Genomic DNA, 25597 nt, shown 5'->3' with positions numbered 1-25597 from the left:
GCAAATGCACTATGTTGGTTTTCCCATGGTGCGGCTCAAATTTTGTTAGCTTTCCTTGTACAGATTTACCTAATATGTTGAAGTATAATTAGTTGGTGTAGCTTCAACATTGTTTCTATGTACGTCTAAGAATACCTCGGATATATCTTAATTAACAAGAATCAGAGCAAAAGTTAGTCTTAAAAAGTTATCAGTCTGTAAACCGGAATTAAGGTTAACTGGTGAGAACATATTCTATTCTTTTTAAATGCTTAAAAGGGAGAGACAAGAGACTGGAATTTAATACATCCTTTTTATTTTGCTTTATCGTCTTTTCTTTACACAGGAGAGCTTCCTGACATGTGTACACACAAATGTTGTTTGTTTCTGATTTAACACACTCTGTATCCGCTTATGGTGGGCAATGTTTAAGAATGACCAAACTAGTTTGCTTCCTGTTTTATAAGCGTTGATCGTTGTTTAACTTAACTGACGAAAACACATCAATTAATTTCTAAATTTCAGGGAATGTAGATCTGTGTTCAGATAAAGTACGGACTTTTGCTCAGTCACACCACGGAATCGTAGCACAGTTTCAAAATAACTGCTACGTTTTAGTCAAAGATATTCAACATTGGCTTCAAGCAGAACAAAGCTGTAATTCAGCTGGAGGTCATTTGGTGCACATTTCAAGCCAGATGGAGCAATCGTATATATATTCCTTTCTTAAAACACATTATGATCACTCTATCTGGATAGGTCTAAGCGACATACAGCATGAAGCACATTTTCAATGGTCCTCAGGTAGTTTACTTTTATTTTTTTACTTTTAGTATATAAGTTTAAACAGGTTCAATTGCTGTATAGTGAAAATTAAGCTACACGTAGTATGACTTTTAAAATCAGTTTCTAAAAGAATTTCTACTGTTGTAACCGGCCACTTAAAGATATCTGATATTATATAAATATTGCATTCTGTCAGGATACTGGTTATATGACCCAGGGAAGTGCCTACGCCTTTAGTATCTTGAACAATGGTTTGGGTCCAATCGCTAAGGTGACTATGTCTTAGACTAGCTGACAAACGATGTAGAATGTCCTTTGTTAAAACGCAAAGCTGGTGAGACCAAATATCTCAGATATAGAATTTTCCTCTGGCTACCTTGCCTAAATGATTCGTGTACCAATGATTCGTAAATGATTTCTTATTATGAGCTAGACAATTTCAGGGATCAGGCAAATCACTAAATGTTTCAAACTAACAATCTTCAACTAAAATGATTAGCTCAAACTCCTATAGGCTGGAGACTCTATACTTGACTGGTCTTTTTGTTGGAGTTCCCGTCAGACAGTGTCTTTGAATCAACAACATACGAGTCCTATCGCATAGATGCTCGGCCTCTGTCCTCTCAAACTCTATAAGATTGCCCTGACTCCTGGATGCTCAGCGCCTATATGCTATCATATATATGCATTCAACTACCATATAGGTATTATCCCCGATGCCTTGGCTGTACTTCGCCAATAATGCTGAACCGTCTATAAGCTGGAACTCTCCTACTATCTCAGTAGATTACCAAACTCTGGTCTCTGTCTCAGCTTCCCGATGCTCAGCCTATATATGCTATCGTCTATAGCATTCAACTACTCTTAAGGTAAAACTCCTATGCGCTGGCCCTATAGCTCGAAACCTTATTGAAATTCTGCAACTCTTCTTTAGTCTTAAACTTCCAAAGTCTTCTTTTTAATAATTTATCCGCCCTGACAGGGTTACTGCAATAGTCTCCTTATCAAGGTACTGGGATAAATTATTAGTTGAATCCTCGATGTGTCTTCTTCAACCGCTGGATACCGAATGTCCTCTCTGTCATCCATCCATCTATTTATACCCCAGCAGACGTGCTATTTTTAGACGTGCTATTTTTAGAACTTGTTTCTGATTGGTGCAAATTTAAACACAACGTCTTACAACGAGTACCTGCTCTATTAACTATCTGGTTCCCTTTTAACTTTTGTATATGACATAATGTGCGAAGCAGGGACCCAGCCATCCATATAATAAACCCAAATCAGATATAAATGACCCAAATTCTATTATTAACAGCAACTCAACAATAATTATAGCAAAGATAGCATGAAAAGGGAGTCGAGCACTATCTGTGCTTATGTGTTACGTTAGCAATACATTAATTATACAAATTATTCTGACAACAGCCCCCTTCTCAAGAAAATACTCTAAGTTTTTCATAAACATGAAGAATAATTTGTAAACAAATCTCTTTTTTTTTTTTTTTGTTTTTACTATTTCTTGATTTTTTGTGTTAAAATCAGTCACATCATATTCTGTTTCAAGTAATCAATTATTGTCTACTTAAATAATCAGCGCATACATTTTCTGTACCTTTAATAGATTCAATTTTGAATCTGTAACATTGCAAAAACAATGCCCATCTCATAATTCTTGAGCTTTCTACTTTACATTTCTGTATGTAACTCAGTGGGGCATGATCAGTCTGCAGGATGAACTCACTGCCGTACAAATACTTCTGAAATTTCTTAACACCAAAAACTATTGACAAACATTCTCTTTCAATTACCGAATAGTTCCTCTCTCTTTGGAGCAATTTCTTACTGGCATATGCTATGGGAAATTGTCCATCTTCATACCTCTGAAGAAGTGCTGCTCCAACCCCAGTATCTGAAGCATCACACTGTAATATAAAAGGTCGTGAAAAGTCTGGTAACCGTAAAATAGGTGCTTGTGTAAGCAAGGTTTTCAAAGTATGAAAAGCTTTGGCATGTTGTTCCTCCCATACTACAGTATTAGGTTTCCCTTTCTTGATTAAGTCGGTCAGTGGTGCTGCAACTTCGGAGTATGATGCTATAAATTTTCTATAATAACCAGTTAGGCCAAGGAAACTCCGCACTTGTCTCTTAGTCTTAGGTTCTTCTGCATTCTTTATACGCTCTAATTTATCATCTTCCATCTCCAGCTGATCATTTCCGACCTTATGCCCAGTGAATGAAACATTATCATATCCTATGAGACACTTTGATGGTTTTAATGTAAGCTTTGCATCTCTAACCCTCTTAAAAATATTTTGTAACATTGAGACATGTGTGTCCCGCGTTATGGTGTGACCTAAAATATCGTCCACATAATTGTCAGCATGTTTGCATCCTGTCAATAATTTTCGCATCATTTTATTAAATGTAGCACCAGAATTTATCATACCAAATGGCATTTTTCGGAACTGGAAACTTCCCTCAGATGTTGTGAAGGCTGTCAAGTGCCTAGATTGCTTCTCGACAGGAATCTGCCAGTAACCTTTGCTGAGGTCTAATTTTGTGAAGAATTTATCTCCATGAAGTTTAGACCGAATATCTTCATCATTTCCCATAGGCTCCGTATCAAATTTAGTTATAGAATTCAACCGCCTAAAATCAATACAAAATCTGTTTGTATTATCTTTCTTTTTCACCATAACGATAGGGGAGTTGTATGCAGAGGTGGCAGGTTCAATGATTCCAGCGTTTAACATGTGTTGAACCTCTTGGTTAACCTCATTACGTTTCGCATATGGTATGGGGTATTGTTTGACTCTAACAGGTTCTGTGGTTGTAAGTTCGACCTTATGTTCTACAAGATTCGTCGTTCCAGGACTTTCTGTGAAAATGTCTTGATATTGTTTTATAAGCGACTTAATTTCAGTAATTTGGCTTTCAGACAAATGAGGATTAATTTGCACATTTTCATATGTTTCTGACCCTCCTATTCTGACAAGGTCGAGCAAATTTTCGTCATCAACTACCCCAGTCTCTGTGCTAACATCGGCCTCGATCACGGCGACATTTCCTGCAAAAATATCTTGTCTTTCTTCGTACTTTTTGAGTAAATTGATATGGTAAAGCCCTATCTTGTCACCGACTTTTACTTTAAAATCCATTTTGTTGACCACATCAACTACTTCATAAGGTCCTTTCCACTGAAGCATTAACTTATTATGGTTAGTTGGTAAAAGTAACAGCACTTTATCCCCGACCATTAAATTTCTGTTTCTGGCACTCTTGTCGTAATGGTGTTTGTACGTTTCTTGTGCTGAATGAAGACTTTCTCTAGCTATCTTACATGTTTCCTCCAGCCTATTCCGTAAGTCTAATACATACTCATATGTGTTTCTCGTTTCTGGTGTTTCAGCTTCAGTCCAAAGTTCTTTAAGTACTTGCATAGGTCCCCTGACTGTCCTGCCATAGAGAAGTTCAAATAGTGAGAATCCTGTACTTGCCTGTGGAACCTCTCGATATGCAAACAGTACAGCTGACAAATATCTATCCCAGTCTTTGGTTTTTCTTGACACATCTTTTTCAACATACTCTTTAAAATACCATTCATACGTTCACAAAAACCATTGCACTTTGGTTATACGGAGTTGTGAACATTGTTTCAGGCTGATCAGCCTACAAACTTCTTCCATCAGCTGTGAGGTAAACTGACTTCTTCTGTCACTTAAGATTTCGGATGGAAATCCTACTCTGGAAAATATATCTAGCAAAGCTTCAGCCACCCGTTCTGTCTCAATCCTAGGTAATGCAACTGCCTCAGGATATCTTGTGGCATAGTCGACCACGGTAAGAATATACCGATTTCCTTTTTCTGAAATAGGAGCAATAGGTCCTATTAAATCCACAGCCACCCGATGAAATGGTGTCTCCATTATTGGCATATCTCCCAATGGAACCTTTCTAACTTTTCCTTTTGGGATCATTTTCGGACATATATCACACGACCTACAAAACCTTGTGACATCAATAGTTAACCCAGGCCAGTAAAAACTTGTTTGTATCCTATCAACTGTCTTTCTTATTGATAGGTGTCCTCCAACTATTGATTCATGAGCTAAAGACATAACCCTTTTTCTGAATTGAGTTGGAACTACAATCTGCTTTATCTCTTTGATAATACAGCCTCTCTTTTCTTCGAAGGTTCTATACAATACATCCTTCTTGACTTCGTACATAAATGTAAACCCACTCTTTGTCTTCATTTTCTTTTTATCAGAGGCATACGTCCACAGCTTTCCTAAGGTATTGTCCTCCTTCTGAGCTTTTTTTAAACGTTCGACATTAAGTTCATCATGTTTAGGTTCTGTGACCTTCAAAGGTTTTATTGACTGTTTTTCTTTCTCAGCCTGTGCTCTTGTTACCACAGCTGCAACAATGTTTCTTTTGATGGGAGACTGTTCTCCATCCCTACTACTCCAGTTAATGTCTGGTCTATCAGAAGCCCCTTTTATATTTCCTATAACTAAATCGCAGATCAAAGTTGTCAACACCATGGCTTCAACTTCTCCTGTAAAATATGGTGTATCAACCTGTATCCTTGCTGAAGGAACTATCCTTGTACGCCCATCAATTGCAACCATAAGATACTTCTTATCTAACATTTGATTCTCTGATACATGATCTTTCATGACAGCTGCCAATTCACACCCTGTATCTCTCAAAACTTGAACTTCTTTATCACCAATATATCCTTTCTTCAATATCAAGTTCCTTTCACCGTTTGTTGAATCAATGGTACAGGTGCTTGCTATAATCGAAATGGATTTTCCATGTGCTAACATAAGTCGTCCATCTTCTATGCAGTCTTTTAACCGTTCGTCATCTAATGATATTGCTACAACTGAGGCTGCAACTTTTCTTTCATCCGACTGTCTGTCTTTCTGCGCTTGGCCTTCCTTTCTCCAGTCTTTAGGCGTAGACTCTTGCGTTCCATGCCTATTTCTCTGTCTTTCCTCGTAGGATCCCCTACTAGCTAAAGCTGCACCGCTTACCTTCCTCTTGGATAGGTCTCTGCATTCTCTAGCGATATGTCCTTCCTTGTTGCATATAAAACATACAGGCTTTTTAAAAGCTAGCCTTTCTCTTTGTTGAGGCTGAGATGAAGGTGTCATACTTAGACGTTGTGGTGGCCTATTGGATGAGGAATTATTTTTCAAAACCCTGTTCGAGGTTATAGTACCACCATGTGCTTCAATGTACTGTTCTGCTAACTGCGTGATCTCAGCTCTCGATTTCGCAACTCTTTCCTTTAAGAACAAAGCAAGGTCTGTGGAACATGTTTGGATGAACTGTTCTCTGATCATAAGGTCTTTCAGCATTTCAAACGTATTGTCAACTTCTGCCATTTCTGTCCATCGACTGCCATCGACTGAAATACCTGTCCAGCCTTGCCATAAACTGGAAAACAGTTTCACCACGCTCTGGCTTGCATTCTCTGAACTTCAATCTAAAACCTTCCTCTGTCAACTGATAACGTTTCAGCACTGCTTTCTTCAATGCTGGGTAGTCATTTGCATGGTCTGGAGGCATGCTTGTGTATACGTCCAGGCCCTTTCCTGTAAGTAATGAGCTGAGGCTCACAGCCCATGTTTCTTCTTTCCATCCCTGGCTTTTTGCAAAACGCTCAAATCGCTCGAGGTATGCATCCATATCATCTTTACTTTCCTCGAACTTTGGTAGTCTTGGCCGTAATGTTTTACTGCTCAAGTGCTCAGCACCTTTATCAGCTCCCAAAGCTCCGGCATCAGCCTTTATTTTAAGCATCTCCAACTCCTGTTCCTTCAAAGCTCGTTCTTCCCTCAAACGTTCAATCTCAAACAATCTTTTCTTCTCAGCCTGTTCTTCCTCATAATGCCGTAACTTCTCGGCCTGCTCAAGCTCAAACAGTCTCTTCTTCTCAGCTTCTTGAGCCTCAAACCTCCGTTGTTCATCATCATGACGCCGCCTTTCCTCATCTCGTCTGTGTCTCTCGTCTTCCCGTCTCAACATACGTTCCTCACGTTCAGTATACTCCTTCTCTTTCCTATCCACAAACTCTATGAGCTCTGAACCTGAGAGACCCATACGTTCACCCATCTCAACCCATTTATCGTAGTTCATCTTTAAGCTTAAGGCTGGAACTATCTCTCGAACTAAAATATATGTCTCTCAGGCTATCCTCAGTCACAGTGCCTTTGGTACACCAACACAACGTTAAAACCACTAGTCTCTGTACCTCCTTGGATATAGATCCCGGACGAGCCCCCAAATTGTCAGGATACTGGTTATATGACCCAGGGAAGTGCCTACGCCTTTAGTATCTTGAACAATGGTTTGGGTCCAATCGCTAAGGTGACTATGTCTTAGACTAGCTGACAAACGATGTAGAATGTCCTTTGTTAAAACGTAAAGCTGGTGAGACCAAATATCTCAGATATAGAATTTTCCTCTGGCTACCTTGCCTAAATGATTCGTGTACCAATGATTCGTAAATGATTTCTTATTATGAGCTAGACAATTTCAGGGATCAGGCAAATCACTAAATGTTTCAAACTAACAATCTTCAACTAAAATGATTAGCTCAAACTCCTATAGGCTGGAGACTCTATACTTGACTGGTCTTTTTGTTGGAGTTCCCGTCAGACAATGTCTTTGAATCAACAACATACGAGTCCTATCGCATAGATGCTCGGCCTCTGTCCTCTCAAACTCTATAAGATTGCCCTGACTCCTGGATGCTCAGCGCCTATATGCTATCATATATAGCATTCAACTACCATATAGGTATTATCCCCGATGCCTTGGCTGTACTTCGCCAATAATGCTGAACCGTCTATAAGCTGGAACTCTCCTACTATCTCAGTAGATTACCAAACTCTGGGTCTCTGTCTCAGCTTCCCGATGCTCAGCCTATATATGCTATCGTCTATAGCATTCAACTACTCTTAAGGTAAAACTCCTATGCGCTGGCCCTATAGCTCGAAACCTTATTGAAATTCTGCAACTCTTCTTTAGTCTTAAACTTCCAAAGTCTTCTTTTTAATAATTTATCCGCCCTGACAGAGTTACTGCAATAGTCTCCTTATCAAGGTACTGGGATAAATTATTAGTTGAATCCTCGATGTGTCTTCTTCAACCGCTGGATACCGAATGTCCTCTCTGTCATCCATCCATCTATTTATACCCCAGCAGACGTGCTATTTTTAGACGTGCTATTTTTAGAACTTGTTTCTGATTGGTGCAAATTTAAACACAACGTCTTACAACGAGTACCTGCTCTATTAACTATCTGGTTCCCTTTTAACTTTTGTATATGACATAATGTGCGAAGCAGGGACCCAGCCATCCATATAATAAACCCAAATCAGATATAAATGACCCAAATTCTATTATTAACAGCAACTCAACAATAATTATAGCAAAGATAGCATGAAAAGGGAGTCGAGCACTATCTGTGCTTATGTGTTACGTTAGCAATACATTAATTATACAAATTATTCTGACATATTCCTGAGAGGGTGATATGAAAAATGTTCACCGCGAGATATATGAATATTGACCGAGGCGCCAGCCGGGGCGCCAGCCGAGGTCTATATTCATATTTCGAGGGGTGAACATTTTTCATATCACCCTCTCAGGAATGTAATATTTATTTTATTATACCGAAAACGTATAAGGGTCAAAGCATTTACTGGAAAATCAACATAATAATGTATTTAACATTAGAAAGTAATTACTAACCAAATAATGCAGACAGAATTAAAGAGTCTTTACTTGTTAGCACTCAGGTGGCGACTGTGCTGTGTAATAAGACTTTTTTGATAGATTTAGTCGGGACGTTTACATATCGCTGACTCCTATAATTATTCTAATATTTCAAAATTGCGTCAATCAGTAGCATTCGAAAAACGGCGATAACTTTGTTTTCTAAATGAAGCATACAAGTGTGAGCACTCATGTTCTTAGTTAGATCATTTCCAAACCTATTGTGGTAGTTTCGATTCAATATTTGATGAAAAATTATTTCGAAATATTTTGCACGTAACATAAAAAAAAATTCGGCCGTGTTCGCACATGCAAGAGAAACCAAAAATGGTAATTTAAGCCTAACATATAATTATATAAGCGCCTCGTCTGAAAATTTATCAACTCCGTCTTTTATTCAATGCCAAAGTATCAATCACTCAACGGGTGATATGAAAAAATAATACCAGATGCGCAGAAAAACAAAATAACGCTGTTGCGCATGTGATATGAAATTATGGATCATATCACCAGCGCAGAAATTGAAAATAACGATTTTACAGCATGTGACATAAAATCACTGGGGAATATGATAAATTATTTCAAGTTAAACTAATGGGAAATTTGCATTGGACATTTATGTGAGGTATAATAGTACATAATATTGTTTTAAAATGTAATTTTGACATTAAAAAATGTTAAATTGTGATATGATTGTAAGGCAACACTGACAATTTTATTACATTTGTCTTGTGAAAATGAATGTTTAAAGTCAAAAGTGTAGGGTGGAGGACAAAGCACACGTAATCCTAACGCTCCTTTGCTTATTGCTTATAGATTGTACAATAAGATACATCACCAGGCGAACTTAATTATCTATGTCATTGAAAGGTCTGCATCAATTCTCGAGTCGCATTTGTACAAAAATCCATTCATCTAATGAGATTTCTTTTCAAATCAATATGAAATTTGGTAATCGCACTCAACAATAATTTTAAAATGTACATGTGTAACGAAAATCGTAAGGAAATGAACATATCAGCTTTAAGCAAGGCTACCTAATGTAATTTTGATTTGCCCAAATAGATAAATAGTGTCAATATTTTCAGGACAACAGTTTTACTTTGTAAACGGGGCAAACCACACCACTTCTCCGACACGTTCGAGGATTGTGTTGTAATGACATGCATATTCATGGCGGAAAATGGGACGACAGAGAGTGTACTTTTGAATTCTACCCTTATATTTGCCAATATGGTAAGACACCAGTTATAACTAATGGATAAAGGGATCTTGATGAGATTGAAATTTAATATCGGTCTCCACAATTCCTCCATGAGGCCCGAACATTGTCTCGGTCTCCATAATCCCTCCATGAGGTCCTAGTGCTAGTATCGGTCCCCAAAGTCAGTCCATATGGCCCGGACATGTGTTTCGGTCCGGTCCATACAACTCCTCCATGAGGCCCGAACACTGATCTTGGTCTCCATAATCTCTCCAAGAGGCCCAAGTACGGGTCTTGATATTGGTCTTGGACCATACAATTCCCCCATGATGCCCGAACACTGGACTCGGTCCACAAAATGCCTTCATGAGGCCCGAGCACGGGTCCCAGTACCTAAGCGCTGGTACCTGTCTCGACAATATTTCTATGAGGCTTGAACACTGGTCTCGGTATTCACAATCTCTACATGAGGCCCTAGTACTGATCTTTGTCTCAACAATCCCTCAGTCAGGTCCAAGCATAGATCTCCGTCTCGGCAATCCCTCCGTGAGGCCCGAATACTAGTTTTGGTATCCACAATCTCTACATGAGGTCCGAACACTGATTTAGACCGTCAAAATCTCTCCGTGAGGCCCGGGCACCGCTCTCTTTATCCACAATCTCTCAATGAGATCCGAGAACTGATTATGACATACACAATCCCTCAGTTGAGGCTCGGTCACTAGTTAGAAGTGAAGGAAGCAGTCACTGAATAGACTTGTGCTACACGGGAAGAATTTAAGGATGTAGAACACCTTGTCACCAGGGTAAATTTATTGAACCGTAGCAATTCGTTTTACTGATCATTTTGTTGAATAGATAAATGTTATAACGTTTACTATTTAGTATGAATACTTAATCTCTAAAGAGTATAAGAATTCTATTTAAAACTCGTATTTGTTTATCGCTGCGTCTTATCCTGGTTTGAAGTACATGACCTTCTAAAAATATCTGTTTCAAAGAAGAAGAAAACGTGGATATTTGACACTTTTCAGCTTATTTAATTTTTTTTATCCGTTGAAGTATGCATACATGATATTCGTATTACTGTATGCGATACATGTTGCGGGGCTTGTGTTTCCATGATGACGCAGTTTCTCACCTTGTTAAGAAAGTATGAATCACAACAAATATTTTGACGGATGTGATGCCATTTTTTCTTTGATCTATTTAAAATATCAGGCATAGTTTCTGAACAGAATATTAAACATTTAAATTACAATCAGGCTTTTCTCTTAGTTTAAAGTAAACATGTTAACAGAGATTGTATTTCTTATATCTTTCATTTTTTATGATATCTTAAAAACTTTGAAAACTTTTCCTGTTTCATAAAACTTTAAAACCTTCTACTTTATGCCCACTTATTCCGATTGCTTGCAATGCTACGGAATTAGTTTCTTCACACACTGGTATTCTGATTTCGTGCTCTATCACGGTGTCAGGTATTGCATACATTGGTATTTCTTGCATCGCCGCGGTTTTATGGTCTTCACACTCTGGTATTCCGATTTGTAGCATTGCCGTGGTGTTAGGTACTTCACACTCTGGTATTCCGATTTGTAACACTGTCGTGGTGTTAGGTACTTCACACTCTGGTATTCCGATCTGTAGCACTGCCGTGGTGTTAGGTACTTCACACTCTGGTATTCCGATCTGTAGCACGGCCGTGGTGTTATGGTCTTCACACTCTGGTATTCCGATCTGTATCACTGCCGTGGTGTTAGGTACTTCACACTCTGGTATTCCGATTTGTAGCACTGCCGTGGTGTTAGGTACTTCACACTCTGGTATTCCGATCTGTAGCACGGCCGTGGTGTTATGGTCTTCACACTCTGGTATTCCGATTTGTAGCACTGCCGTGGTGTTAGGTACTTCACACTCTGGTATTCCGATTTGTAGCACTGCTGTGGTGTTAGGTACTTCACACTCTGGTATTCCGATTTGTAGCACTGCCGTGGTGTTAGGTACTTCACACTCTGGAATTCCGATTTATAGCACTGCCATTGTGTTGAGTACTTCAATCTCTGGTATTCCGATTTGTAGCACGGCCGTTGTGTTGTGACCTTCACACTCTGGTATTCAAATTTGTAGCACTGCCATTGTGTTGGGTACTTCAATCTCTGGTATTCCGATTTGTAGCACGACCGTTGTATTGTGACCTTCACACTCTGGTATTCCAATTTGCAGCACTGCCGTTCTGTTAAGTACTTCACAATCTGTTATTCCGATTTGCAGCACTGGCGTTGTGTTGGACACTTCACACTCTGGTGTTCCGATTTGTAGCACTGGAGTTGTGTTGGACACTTCACACTCTGGTGTTCCGATTTGTAGCACTGCAGTTGTGTTGGACACTTCATACACTAGTGTTCCTATTTGTAGCACTGCAGTTGTGTTGGACACTTCACACTCTGGTGTTCCGATTTGTAGCACTGCAGTTGTGTTGGACACTTCACACTCTGGTGTTCCGATTTGTAGCACTGCAGTTGTGTTGGACACTTCACACTCTGGTATTCCGATTTGTAGCACTGCAGTTGTGTTGGACACTTCACACACTATTGTTCCGATTTGTAGCACTGCAGTTGTGTTGGACACTTCACACTCTGGTGTTCCGATTTGTAGCACTGCAGTTGTGTTGGACACTTCACACTCTGGTGTTCCGATTTGTAGCACTGCAGTTGTGTTGGACACTTCACACTCTGGTGTTCCTATTTGTAGCACTGCAGTTATGTTGGACACTTCACACTCTGGTATTCCGATCTGTAGCACTGCAGTTGTTCTGGGCACTTCACACTCTGGTATTCCGATCTGTAGTACTGCAGCTGTGTCGGACACTTCACACTCTGGTGTTTCTATTTGTAGCACTGCAGTTGTGTTGGACACTTCACACTCTGGTATTCCGATCTGTAGCACTGCAGTTGTGTTGGGCACTTCACACTCTGGTATTCCTATTTGTAGCACTGCAGTTGCTTTGGGCACTTCACACTCTGGTATTCCGATCTATAGCACTGCAGTTGTTTTGGGCATATTTTGATTGACGTCAGGTATTGCTTAATCATGGATCGCTTGATTATTCAGCCATTGCCATTAGTATATTAACATGACAGTGTAATAAACGGTTTTGAATATAAACTTGCTTAAAGACATGTCGTATCGCTACGCATAAGCTTTACTCGCAATAAAGGGATCTTTCATTTGATATATGAGCGAGCAAAATATAAAATCTGAGTTTGAATTCACTTCTTATATTCCCGCTACGTCTTAATTTTTCGTTTCATGTCAATGTTACATACACATTATGTAAAAAAAAACGACAATACAAGACCAGCAATAATCGTTTTGTATAGCAGATTAATCTCTTCAATACAGTTTTAAAAGATTATAATCAATGACACCGGTTTTTCTGAGTTTCAATATAAAAATACTATTGCTACACTTTTTTTATGAATTTCTTCAATCATGCAAACATTTCTACAAAATGCTTGCTATTTCAGGACATGCAGGGACCGAAGTAGCAATAACGACACAGACGTCTCTACAGAACTCAAACTTCACAGATGGTATGTTTATTTCTCTAGTTATACGCCCCGCCAAAAGAACAAAATTAACAAAACATACATACACGGGGAATTTTTAATTTTATGTACGAGAAAACTAAACTTACTCTATACTAAGATTTGAGTAACGTGGAAAAAATAAATCCCCAAACGTAATAAAATTTTCTGATGATTAAATAAATGTCCGATAATCTAATCAAGTTACATGTGGTCAAAAACTTAAATTTAGTTTTGTTCTTTTTTCATACGTGCATTATGGAAGCATATGCCGAATGCGATTAAAACTCCAGTGGTCTGTAACTTGACATCACAGTTGAAATATCAAAAATACAACCTCGCTTAAGTTCATCACAAATGCATTTCAGTTTATGAAACAGCTGATTTTCCATTATTTTTATTATCTCTTGTAGGCCATTCCTTAAAATCTAATGCAGACTGATCGCTAATAAAAGGGTTGTAAGTTTTCCTATCCTATCATTTTAATGGGTGACATTGAAGTTTTTCTTTACAAGGTAATACTCAGCTTTGTCCAGGTCAGATCAGAAGCGATGCTGCCTTTCATGGAGCAGTACTCGGACAGTATGAAAGAGGATGCTACGAACTTCTTCTTAACAAGAAAGTTTCCTGGGAACATGGTGAAAATATTTGCCAGTCAAAAGGAGGCCATTTAGCACACATCAGCAATGCACAACAACAAGCGTTTGTAGAAAGCTTTATGCAGCGTCACAATCCAAGTCATGCGGTCTGGCTTGGACTTCATGATACTATAACAGAAGGAACGTTTCAATGGACAGCAGGTTTGATTACATTACATGTTGGCACTATTATCCTAAAGTCGACGATATCGTGGGTATCTTTATGTGACACTATTAAAGTGACCTTTTATATGAATTTATACCATAATCATACATTGAATGTTGTACATTATAATGATATTTTTTATGATACCGCAAGATATGACATTGTATCGAAATTGACGATATTTCCTGAATAGCAACTTCGTCAAAATACGATTGTTGTTGATTTCCTTTGTAACTTCCTTCAAGCCTAATTACACGAGTTAATATACATTCTGATTTTGGTCAAACCCCGAATTACATGGTCAGTCGCAGGCCATAGTAGCTTTACAATGTTCTCTGGCCTGTCATTGTGAGGCATTGGCTTATCGGTCAATAACAAATCTAATTATAACAAATGGTATCTCAACATTTGGAAGGGTATAGAAGAATATTAAGTTTGTTTTGTTTTGTTGGGTTTAACGTCACGCCGATACATTATAGGTCATATGGCGACTTTCTAGTTTTGATGGTGGAGGAAGACTCCAGGTGCCCCTCAGTGCATTATTTCATCACGAGCGGGCACCTGGGTAGAACCACCGACCTTCCGTAAGCCAGCTGGATGGCTTCCTCACATTGATAATTCAACGCCCCGGGTGAAGCTCGAACCCACATCGGTGAGGGGCAGAATATGAAGAGTTCCAATTGAACTATGTTCCGAAAGCTGTAATTTTATGAAAGGACTTCAGCGCACGTGATTGTGAAATACAACGAATATTACATCACTTCGGCGGAGCTTATAGAGCATAAACGTTACTTGGTAAGAAAAAATGTACTTTATCAGGATAGTACCAGAAAAAGCTGCATACTACATTAAGAAACGTTAGTAGCTTTTTGTATGCGGGTTGGAGGTGAGGGCTTGCGGTTAACATAGTTTTTTCAAGAGTTTTCCGGCTGGCAGTTAACTTAACTAGTATTCCCGGGTTCTTTACCAGTACTAACCTGTTATACGCAAGTAACTTCCCATTGTCCATCACACTATCCTTTATCAGTTGTCACGGAGAACATACACTTCCAGACAGGCATTATTAATCTAATGTTATATACATAACATATGAGGTAATATTCTTCAGCCTGTTTGTAGGAACTAGTGTACAGTTTACGAACTGGATACCTGGACACAGTGACAACACCCTAGGTGGGCACAATCGTGAAGACTGTGTAACATTTGTACCACAAAGACAGGGTTACTGGGACGACGTATCTTGTGGATACGAGGAAATATTTGGTGACGATACTGGGGAAACTCACTATGCTTTCTGTCAGTATAGTAAGTACTTATATCATTACAACTGAACAGAATTCAGTATAATTTTCTTGTAAATTTAACAATTAATCGAGGGCTTAGAGCGAAACTGACCTATCTGTATACAGAAATAGAAACAGATAGACCAGTTTCGCTCTAAGCCCTCGTAATGCCATTTTACGAGGTTAGATAAACTGCTATTGTGTATGTTTATAAATATTTAGCGAAATCACGACGTTGCCTTAATTTCATTGGCGTTCAGAGAGCATTACCTTTTAATGGTTTCTTCTTTTTACATTTTACAATTTAATTGTAATCGATACTGCAATTTAATCAAAATACTGACAAGAACTATGATTAGAAATTGTTTGGCTACATACTGGTTCCCATAATCTGCAATATGTATATTAACTTACAGAATATCAATCTGGACATGTTCCGGGTTGATGTGGACAACTTTATGTTAAAGTACTTTTAATCATTAAATCGATTAGTAACGACAATACATAAATAATGTATTTTTGTGACCCATGTACAACTTTGACAAAGGACAAAAACATAACGTAATAATTTGTAGTCATACACTTTCTGCGTTTGACGACATTAATTGAAATACACACTGCTAAGTATTGAGAATTATATATCTTAGACTTAGGTGAAAATGGTGTAATGACATGTGTTTCGAGAAAGTAGTAAAATATGATTAACGGGAATGACGGACATCTAAAATCTTGTTTGTACTTTTTTTTCAGAAATCCATAGTGCTGTGCCTATCGTTGGATGAACAACTTATTTTCAAAGTCTGTGAATAAAGAACAAGTTACATGGAAGTTATAATATTCTATTAAATAGAAGTACTTACTAAATCGTAACCTGTAATAGAGCGCGGAAGGAAAGTTTGAGCTAGCTACCAGTATTGGTATCGGCTGACTTATATTTTTTCTTCTACAATTCAAAACAAGTCCCGGTTAATATTTGTTTTTGAAGTGGGAATATTACAGTCGGTTTTAAGTGTCAAGGTATTTTAGGAAATAAATACCGTTGCAATAATTATCACGTGATAAAGACTAAAATTCGAAAATATGCTTCGATATGAAAATACAATTACTGTGTTTAACAGGAGTAACATTTTTTATCAAATTGTATTCCTGTAAACGTTTATTCTCATATCATATACTAGTATTTCAGCGATTTTGATTTATTCATCAATGGTAAGTAAGCCAGTAAAATTAATATATCTGCATACGAATCAATGTCACAATGTTATCCCCCGCTGAAGGCGAATGAATTTTCTTTTTGCGTTGTCCGTCCGGCTGTTCTTTCGTGCGTGCGTCCGTCCGAAATTAAAAATGCCTATAATCCAAGAAGTAATTTAGCTAGAAACGCCAAATCTCGCATAACTATTAATTAACATGCGGTTTTTGCCAGCATGTAGTATGCTTATAATTCAAAGAGAATTTTAGCTAGAATCACCAATCCTCACATATTTTGTTATAAGCACATTACCATTGTTCACATACAATATTATCCCCCTTGACCTAGTTAAAAACATACCCCACCCCCACCCTATTTGGTAAAATGCTTATGATTCAAAAAGTATTTTTAATTTAGCTAGAAACTTAAGTAACTAGACTTATTGCCTTTTAATAGTTATACAATGCATAAATTCCCACATAACAATGTAATCCATTGATGAATCTTCGTAACATTTAACACAAATGTAGGTTTTGCATGCACATTGTTTATCGGGATCTCTTCAAATACTGCAGGATTATTGTTCTTTAGTTGTTTTAAAATTCGTAAATTCATAAATTGATGGATCTCCTTGAAACTTAATACAAATATAGATCAGTAGTGGGCAGAGCTTTCCCCTTGATTTGGTAAATTACAGGAACCAACAAACCATGCACAGTCCAATAATATATATCTCGAAATTAAATGTCTTTCAAAATGTATATGATAGTCCCCTCATTTACAGAACAACATATTCGGTGACGGAAATAAATTCACTGAATCTGCTTGTTATTTTTCTGGGTTTTACGTCACACCGTCACAGTTATAGGTTATATGGCGGACTCCAGGTGCTCCGCCATGCATTGTTTTATCATGAGCAAGGACTTGGGTAAGACCATCGACCTCAGCTAGATGCAGATTTAAACTTATCAAGCGAGGCTTGAAACCACATCGATAAGGGGCAAGTGATTTGAAGAACTTAACTACACGGCCTCTGATGTCACAAAGAGCTGTTTATAAATACCCCCATTCTCCAACACATGACGGCAAGTAGGACGTTACTAAGTAAGTAGTTTTCAGGCTCAATTTTACGGTGACCTTGACCGTTGAGGTACAAACAATGACGAATCCTTTACAGACCACAGCCAATCGTCGATTGGAGTTTGGCGGCCGTAGACCAAACGTTCATCTATATATTGTGCCCAAACCATTCTCAGTCTCAAAGTCATTTACATTTTGACATTTATCGTTTTCAGTGTTAAGACTTTTTGTGACCTTGACTTACTGACCCATAAACAATCACGGTCGTGTGCTGAACGTAGGCAACCGAAGTTTGATCCGAAGCCAAATGATAAACGACAGACCGACGAACAAGAAAGTGGGAAACTAAGAGCACATAACACTGGATCTTTGATCTGTGTTCCTTGTAATGATCGTCTGTAAACTAAATCAACTGGTTGCTGAATTAAGTTGACATTATAATATAAACCGACACGAAAAGTAAAACGGCCCCGTACTTTTTCCGTTTTGAGTACTTTAATGTAAGAGAGAGGCAGAGTTCCGCACATTTCCACATTTTATTGCCTCTCATGAACTGACACTCAATAATAGTCACTATCTGACTTGGTTGTATTCAGTGCTTCCGGAGGATCTTCTAGAATACATGCTTAAGTATTACTGTATAATGAATGGTAACAATAAGCGGACTATGATTAGATTTCGTTGTCGGATTTCTCTATCTGGCTTACAGTAAAGGTGTCAAGCAAACCATATGATTTTAAAACATGTACTAGGTTATTTGTGGCAACTTTGAGCGGTTCATGCATGTAATTCATTAAATACATTAAATATTTTTCTGTGGAACTATTTGAACAGCAAGAAATTGGTCCAATAAAACTGCAACAGACGAAAACCAATGTAGTGCTGACTAGTTGTTTTAAGCGGAGAACACGTTTATGTGAAAATACTGACCTCAAAACAATAGAGGCCGAACCATCCACTTACACTAACACATCTTCACTAAAATCCCATCTTAAAAAAACTTCCAATGGGCTAAACATTTCATATGAAAGTCCCAACAATATGCGCATGTCCTCTTTATGTTATTCTTGCATAAATTTTATCACTGCATCCGCCCATGTATTAACGGGAGAAAAATAGTGTTCAAACAAGGCAATTCACGTGCTGTTAATACATGATTTTTGAGTCGGCTAAAGGCTGAAAGCCTTTTGACGAGTCCTTGCTATCCAACGATTCTCTAAATGGACCAAATAACACAGTGAAGGGATGTAGTTCCATTAGATTTCTCAAACTTCAAACAGTTCACTGCATGAATGAAGTTAAGTTGTGTCAATTCCCTTTGCTATGACCAATATACGATGTAATCTGTCATATTTATGACTTGTAATTGTGCAATTCTCGAATGTAACTCATTAAGCATAAATGTGCATTTTAAGAATTGCGCAGGCTTACAAAGCTTGGGTAACATCCAGCGAAAGACAAAAAATAGTTCCACAGGGCTCCAGATAAGATGCGTATTAGCGTAAATTACGTATAGAAATAATGCAAATACGCATGTCTAATAATTTCTAAGCGTATAAAAACGTATATAAAATTACAGAAACGCACACAATGCTTTTTAAAAAACAAAATCTGAATCGTCTGGATGCGTTAGGTAACATAGCCGATCAGCCTTAATTATCCCACATTGAACGTAAACACGCATCGTATGATTTCTATAAACTTTGCGTGGGTTGAATTTTGCAGTCAGTAAACGGATAAATTATCGGAAGAAGAAGCTCTTACTGGTTTGTTTAGTTACTACTGATATTAAAAATGATTTTAATTCTTATTTTTCGAGAAATAAACAAATCGGCGAAACATTAAATTGTATTTTCTTGTAGTTTTTGAAATCGAAAGTAGATCGTCTATGTTTGGCTGCTTTCGCGAAACGAAATAACTTTTTTATGAAAAGATTTAAATAAGAGGTAATTTAACCGTAAACTTCAATGTCAGATACTGCCAATTGCTGCTAAATTTGTAAAATATATTGTTCAAACTGGAGAAAAGTGTAAACGTATCCGGATATAATATTTTGGGTAAATATCGAGCTGTGTTATGAAATTTTAAGAAAAAAACTAAAAACAAACTGAAACTGGTAGACTATACTGTCAGTACATCAATCATTAGCCGACTCAGGCCATTCAGGCCTTTGATTATTTTTGAAATGTTTTTCTATGGACGTATATGTATTTCTCCGCAGACTGACATCCTGTATAGATCAATGATTTTGGTAAGTATCAGTCGGTTTGTTTTTATCTAATTTCTCGAAGAAGTTATATAAAGGTAGCAGGGTACACTTACATTCGAAAATTTTGGGCACGGCCAGGCTTACATGCAGTGAGTCGTGATATTGCACTTCTCTAATGTGCAGGAGCAGGGTGGCCATTTTATAAACTGTGTGCATGTTTTGTGCTTTTAATTAATGACAAGATCAGGACTCTCATACAAGAATACAGAAGTTATCAAAACGAAAGTTTTACACCATCCATTAAAAATAACATGCCAAAATCATCAATTTTGCACCTTTTTCAACAGCCTGCAATGATCCCATTGCATGAACAATGTCCAATTTTATTGCATTTCTCAATTGAATAGTCCCTACTGAACAACAGGATATTAATGGAATGGGGGCCCATCCATCTCGGTTTTTTTTCGACAAAATAGCAAAAATGTTCCGGAGTATCAATCAACAAGCATGGAACCCTTCTATGATTTGAATTTCCCGCGCCAAGGTGACTCATCGATTCATACAAAGCTATCAGCAGTTAGTTTTACAACTGACATCAGAATTTTACATGAATCAGCTGTTTAAATTTTCTAAAGAATTAACAATCATTATCTCTCACTTAAATTTACAGACAACCAAAATCACGAAGTTCTAATTATAACAAATATTGAGGGGGAAATAAAGGAATAAGGTCAGTAATTCGGTCGAAAGAAGTCCATAATAAATAGATCCTAATTTTCCCATTTCTTGCGCAAATTCGTGTAGAACGAGTGCTTTAATCACACCTTTCGCTACAAGAATACATTCTGCATGAAATGAGACGGTTTTCATGTTCATACAACCCCCATGGCAAGTATTTCAGATCGAAACCGGAAGTAGGTGTTTATAGGAATAAGGTCAGTAATTCGGTCGAAAATGTGCTTCCGTGGTGTAGTCGGAAGAAGTCCATAACAAATAGATCCTAATTTTTCCATTTTTTGCGCTAATTCGTGTAGAACGAGTGCTTTAATCACCATTTTCACTACTAGAATACATTCTGCATGAAATGAGACGGTTTTCATGTTCATGGCAAGTTTTGCAGATCGAAACCGGAAGTAGGTGTTTATTGCGCGGACGAGAGCAAATATGCGCCATTTTTAGGGTAGCAGACCACAATTGACTGGCATTTCACTAGGAACTACATAACCCCTTATTTTCTTTTCATTTTTTCGTTAATTTGTGATAGAACTTCCATGAAAAATAGGTGTAGGAAAAAGTGATGTTCTCTAAAGATACGTAAAGATGACCTGAACTTGTTATTTTTTATATGAAACAGAGAAGGATTTGAATTACTGACCTTTAACCATTTATTGCGCGGAGGACAGCAACTATGCACCATTTTTAGGGTAGCAGACCACAACTGACTGGCATTTCACTAGGAACTATTCAACCCCCTATTTTCTTTTCATTTTTTCGTTAATTTGTGATAGAATTTTCATGAAAAATAGGTGTAGGGAAAAGTGATGTTCTCTAAAGATACGTAAAGACGACCTGAAATTGTCGTTTTTTATATGAAACAAAGAAGGATTTGAATTACTGACTTTAACCTAAAACGTTTATAGGCCTAACTAAACTAAAGGAACCAGCGTGGGAGCCATCTGGTCTAGTCGCGTAATGGCTGCCAGGTATCTGAACACTAATTTTTCACTTGGCATGGCAACATAGGTCTAAATTGAGGCTAGTTTGTGTTTAAATTTCATTGTGGATGTATTGTTGACATTTTGGTAGGAAAAATGTGAGAGCAGGTTGTATTTGGTGAAGTCAAGCTCAATTTTAGTATGAGTAGTACTTCCAGGTCACAGCAGTGTGATTTTGATGTCAGTTTACAGTAAGTAAATGTGACCAGAGGAATCTCTCTTAGAAGATATATGACCCCTACTTTTCTCTTCATTTTATATCAGTTTTATCATAACTCTTTAAAATGAGGTAAGGATTTGTTCTCTGAAATGGGTCTAGCTATGTTTGGTAGCTCTTTGAAAAAGGTCAGTTTTATATAGAATATATAGGGAAAACTATTTAGGCTATTGTGACCTATAAGAAAATGTGGGCAAAAATTGAGATTTGTCCAGATATTGATATAAATGAACTAGTTTGGTCAGATTTTGGTAAAAAATGAGCATTTCATTGAAATTTTGCTGCAAAAATTGATGAAAACCCAAAAAATCACATTTTCACTGTTTTGGGGGTATTTTTTTAAAAAAAAAAATGCAAATTTGCACTCTAAATTATGCCCATCTATACCTTTCAGAGGGGACATTTGGTATATTTCAAAGTGTTAATGTGTAATTTGCTTGCAAATTACGGTGAAAATTTAAGAAATAGGGCAAAAACCAGCTCTGGCTAGAAGAACTGGTTAAAAATTATGTCGCGACATCAGTTTTGAAGGAAAATTGGCGCAGGGACCCGTGTTACTGAAAATGCCATAAAACCTGAAAAACTGATTTAATCAAGCTGAAACTTGGTATTTTTCATGCAGATGTGTTACTGGTACTATACAAATGAAATTGAGCCTATTACAGAAAAACAGTTTTTCTTATAGGCCTATCTAAAGTATAGGAACCAGCGTGGGAGCCATCTGGTCTAGTCGCGTAATGGCTGCCAGGTATCTGAACACTAATTTTTCACTTGGCATGGCAACATAGGTCTAAATTGAGGCTAGTTCTTGTTTAAATTTCATTGTGGATGTATTGTTGACATTTTGGTAGGAAAAATGTGAGAGCAGGTTGTATTTGGTGAAGTCAAGCTCAATTTTAGTATGAGTAGTACTTCCAGGTCACAGCAGTGTGATTTTGATGTCAGTTTACAGTAAGTAAATGTGACCAGAGAAATCTCTCTTAGAAGATATATGACCCCTACTTTTCTCTTCATTTTATGTCAGTTTTATCATAACTCTTTAAAATGAGGCAAGGATTTGTTCTCTGAAATGGGTCTAGCTATGTTTGGTAGCTCTTTGAAAAAGGTCAGTTTTATATAGAATATATAGGGAAAACTATTTAGGCTACTGTGACCTTGAAAACTTGTCGATACGTTCGGACTCATCCGCACTCGAAATGTGTTCGTACTCAAAATAACTCGAATGTAATTATTCTTGAAATTGTGCTCCTGTTTACCAAATGAACAACAAGGATGGTAATAAACAAGAGGACCATGATGGTCCTGAATCGCTCACCTCTTCCCACATGACCCAGTTTTGAGTATGAAGTCGTTTTTTCTATTATTTGACATAGTGACCTAGTTTTTGAGCTCATGTGACCCAGTTTTGAACTTGACCTAGATATTATCAAGATAAAAATTCTGACCAATTTTCATGAAGATCCATTGAAAAATATGGTCTCTAGAGAGGTCACAAGGTTTTTCTATTATTTGACCTATTGACCTAGTTTTCGAAGGTACGTGACCCTGTTTTGAACTTGACCTAGATATCATCAAGGTGAACATTCTCACTAATTTTCATGAAGATCTCGTAAAAAATATGGCCTCTAGAGAGGTCACAAGGTTTTTCTATTTTTATACCTACTGGCCTAGTTTTTGACCGCACGTGACCCAGTTTCGAAATTGACCTAGATATCATCAAGGTGAATATTCAGATCAATTTTCATGAAGATCCTTTGAAAATATGGCCTCTAGAGAGGTCAAAAGATTTTAATAAGTTTAGACCTACTGACCAAGTTTTTGACCGCAGTTGACCCAGTTTCAAACTTGACCTAGATATCATCAAGATGAACATTCAGACCAACTTTCATACAGATCCCATGAAAAGTATGGCCTCTAGAGAGGTCACAAGGTTTTTTTTATTATTTGACCTACTGACCTAGTTTTTACGGCACGTGACCAAGTTTCAAACTTGACCTAGATATCATCAAGGTGAACATTCTGACCATTTTTTATGGAGATTCATTCACAAGTATGGCCTCTAGAGAGGTCACAAGGTTTTTCTATTTTTAGACCTACTGACCTAGTTTTTGACCGCACATGACCCTGTTTCGAACTTGACCTAGATATCATCAAGATGAACATTCAGACCAATTTTCATACAGATCCCATGAAAAATATGGCCTTTAGAGAGGTCATAAGGTTTTTCTATTATTTGACCTACTGACCTAGTTTTTGACGGCACGTGACCCACTTTCGAACTTGACCTAGATATCATCAAGATGAACATTCAGTCCAACTTTAATACAGATCCCATGAAAAATATGGCCTCTAGAGAGGTCACAAGGTTTTTCTATTATTTGACCTACTGACCTAGTTTTTGAAGGCACGTGACCCACTTTCGAACTTGACCTAGATATCATCAAGATGAACATTCTGACTAATTTTCATGAAGATCTCATGAAATATATGGCCTCTAGAGAGGTCACAAGGTTTTTCTATTTTTAGACCTACTGACCTAGTTTTTGACCGCACATGACCCAGTTTCAAACTTGACCTAGATATCATCAAGATGAACATTCAGACCAACTTTCATACAGATCCCATGAAAAATATGGCCTTTAGAGAGGTCACAAGGTTTTTCTATTATTTGACCTACTGACCTAGTTTTTGACCATACGTGACCCAGTTTCGAACTTGACCTAGATATCATCAAGGTGAACGTTCTGACCAATTTTCATGAAGATCTTGTGGAATATATGGCCTCTAGAGAGGTCACAAGGTTTTTCTATTTTTAGATCTACTGACCTAGTTTTTAACCGCACGTGACCCAGTTTCAAACTTGACCTAGATATCATCAAGGTGAACATTCTGACCAATTTTCATGAAGATCTTGTGAAATATATGGCCTCTAGAGAGGTCACAAGGTTTTTCTATTTTTAGACCTACTGACCTAGTTTTTGAAGGCACGTGACCCAGTTTCGAACTTGACCTAGATATCATCAAGATTAACATTCTGACCAACTTTCATAAAGATCCCATGAAAAATGTGACCTCTAGAGTGGTCACAAGCAAAAGTTTACGGACGGACGCACGCACGGACGACGGACGACGGACACCGCGCGATCACAAAAGCTCACCTTGTCACTTTGTGACAGGTGAGCTAAAAATGTACCGGAATCGTAAAGTCATCACATATGAAAACAATATATTTAGTGGTCGTGTAATGTTTTTTATGCTACACGTTTTTTTGTGTGTATTAACTTCTGCAGAAACCCTTGGGATATGTTTGAGACATCGACCTTCGGTCTCGGGCTCAAACATTCCCGCAAACATTCTACAATGATGCATAGCATTATATTTTACTTGATGGAAACTGTAAGAATTCAAGACACACGAGTGATGGGCTAACGGTCAGTTCAAACACTTTATGTCTCCTGTCAGGGTATCAGTCGTTCCCGGTATGACTGAATAGCGAAATCTAGTAGATTTCGCGAAATCTAATCAAATTAGCAGTTACGCAAAATATGATAAGACGTTTTATATCAACCTCGTCACTTGTATTTAAACTACAATACATTGTCTAACTAGTGTTAAAAATATAAGCAAGTATTTATTCTGAATCATTGCGAACTGCAAAAACTAGTTGTTTTACTAGGTACTGACAGTTCTCACAAATAGCTACTGACAGGACAGGGATTTCTTCGCAACTAGTAACTG

General features: G+C 37.7%; 1 protein-coding gene across 1 annotated transcript; it reads left to right on the top strand.

The window, feature by feature from the left end:
- The first annotated feature begins 508 nt into the window (after nt 1-508).
- On the top strand, nt 509-16274 carry LOC128545962 (macrophage mannose receptor 1-like). Its single transcript, XM_053523960.1, has 6 exons — nt 509-783; nt 9654-9801; nt 13300-13365; nt 13875-14159; nt 15283-15468; nt 16197-16274. Exons 2-6 carry the CDS (start codon nt 9729-9731, stop codon nt 16226-16228), a joined length of 642 nt encoding a protein of 213 aa, XP_053379935.1. The 5' UTR covers nt 509-783; nt 9654-9728; the 3' UTR covers nt 16229-16274.
- The last annotated feature ends 9323 nt before the right edge of the window (nt 16275-25597 follow it).

The sequence above is a fragment of the Mercenaria mercenaria genome, chromosome 14 (genome assembly GCF_021730395.1).
Source record: "Mercenaria mercenaria strain notata chromosome 14, MADL_Memer_1, whole genome shotgun sequence".
In the NCBI taxonomy this organism is placed as follows: Eukaryota; Metazoa; Mollusca; class Bivalvia; order Venerida; family Veneridae; genus Mercenaria; species Mercenaria mercenaria.
This window is presented reverse-complemented; position numbering and strand designations above follow the sequence as displayed.

What these genes read in the sequence shown, in the direction of transcription:
- LOC128545962 (XM_053523960.1), top strand. Translation starts at nt 9,729, where the DNA reads ATGCATATTCATGGCGGAAAATGGGACGACAGAGAGTGTACTTTTGAA. An exon ending in CCCTTATATTTGCCAATATG is followed by an intron (nt 9,802 to 13,299) that starts GTAAGACACCAG and finishes TTGCTATTTCAG; the next exon opens with GACATGCAGGGACCGAAGTA. An exon ending in CTATGCTTTCTGTCAGTATA is followed by an intron (nt 15,469 to 16,196) that starts GTAAGTACTTAT and finishes CTTTTTTTTCAG; the next exon opens with AAATCCATAGTGCTGTGCCT.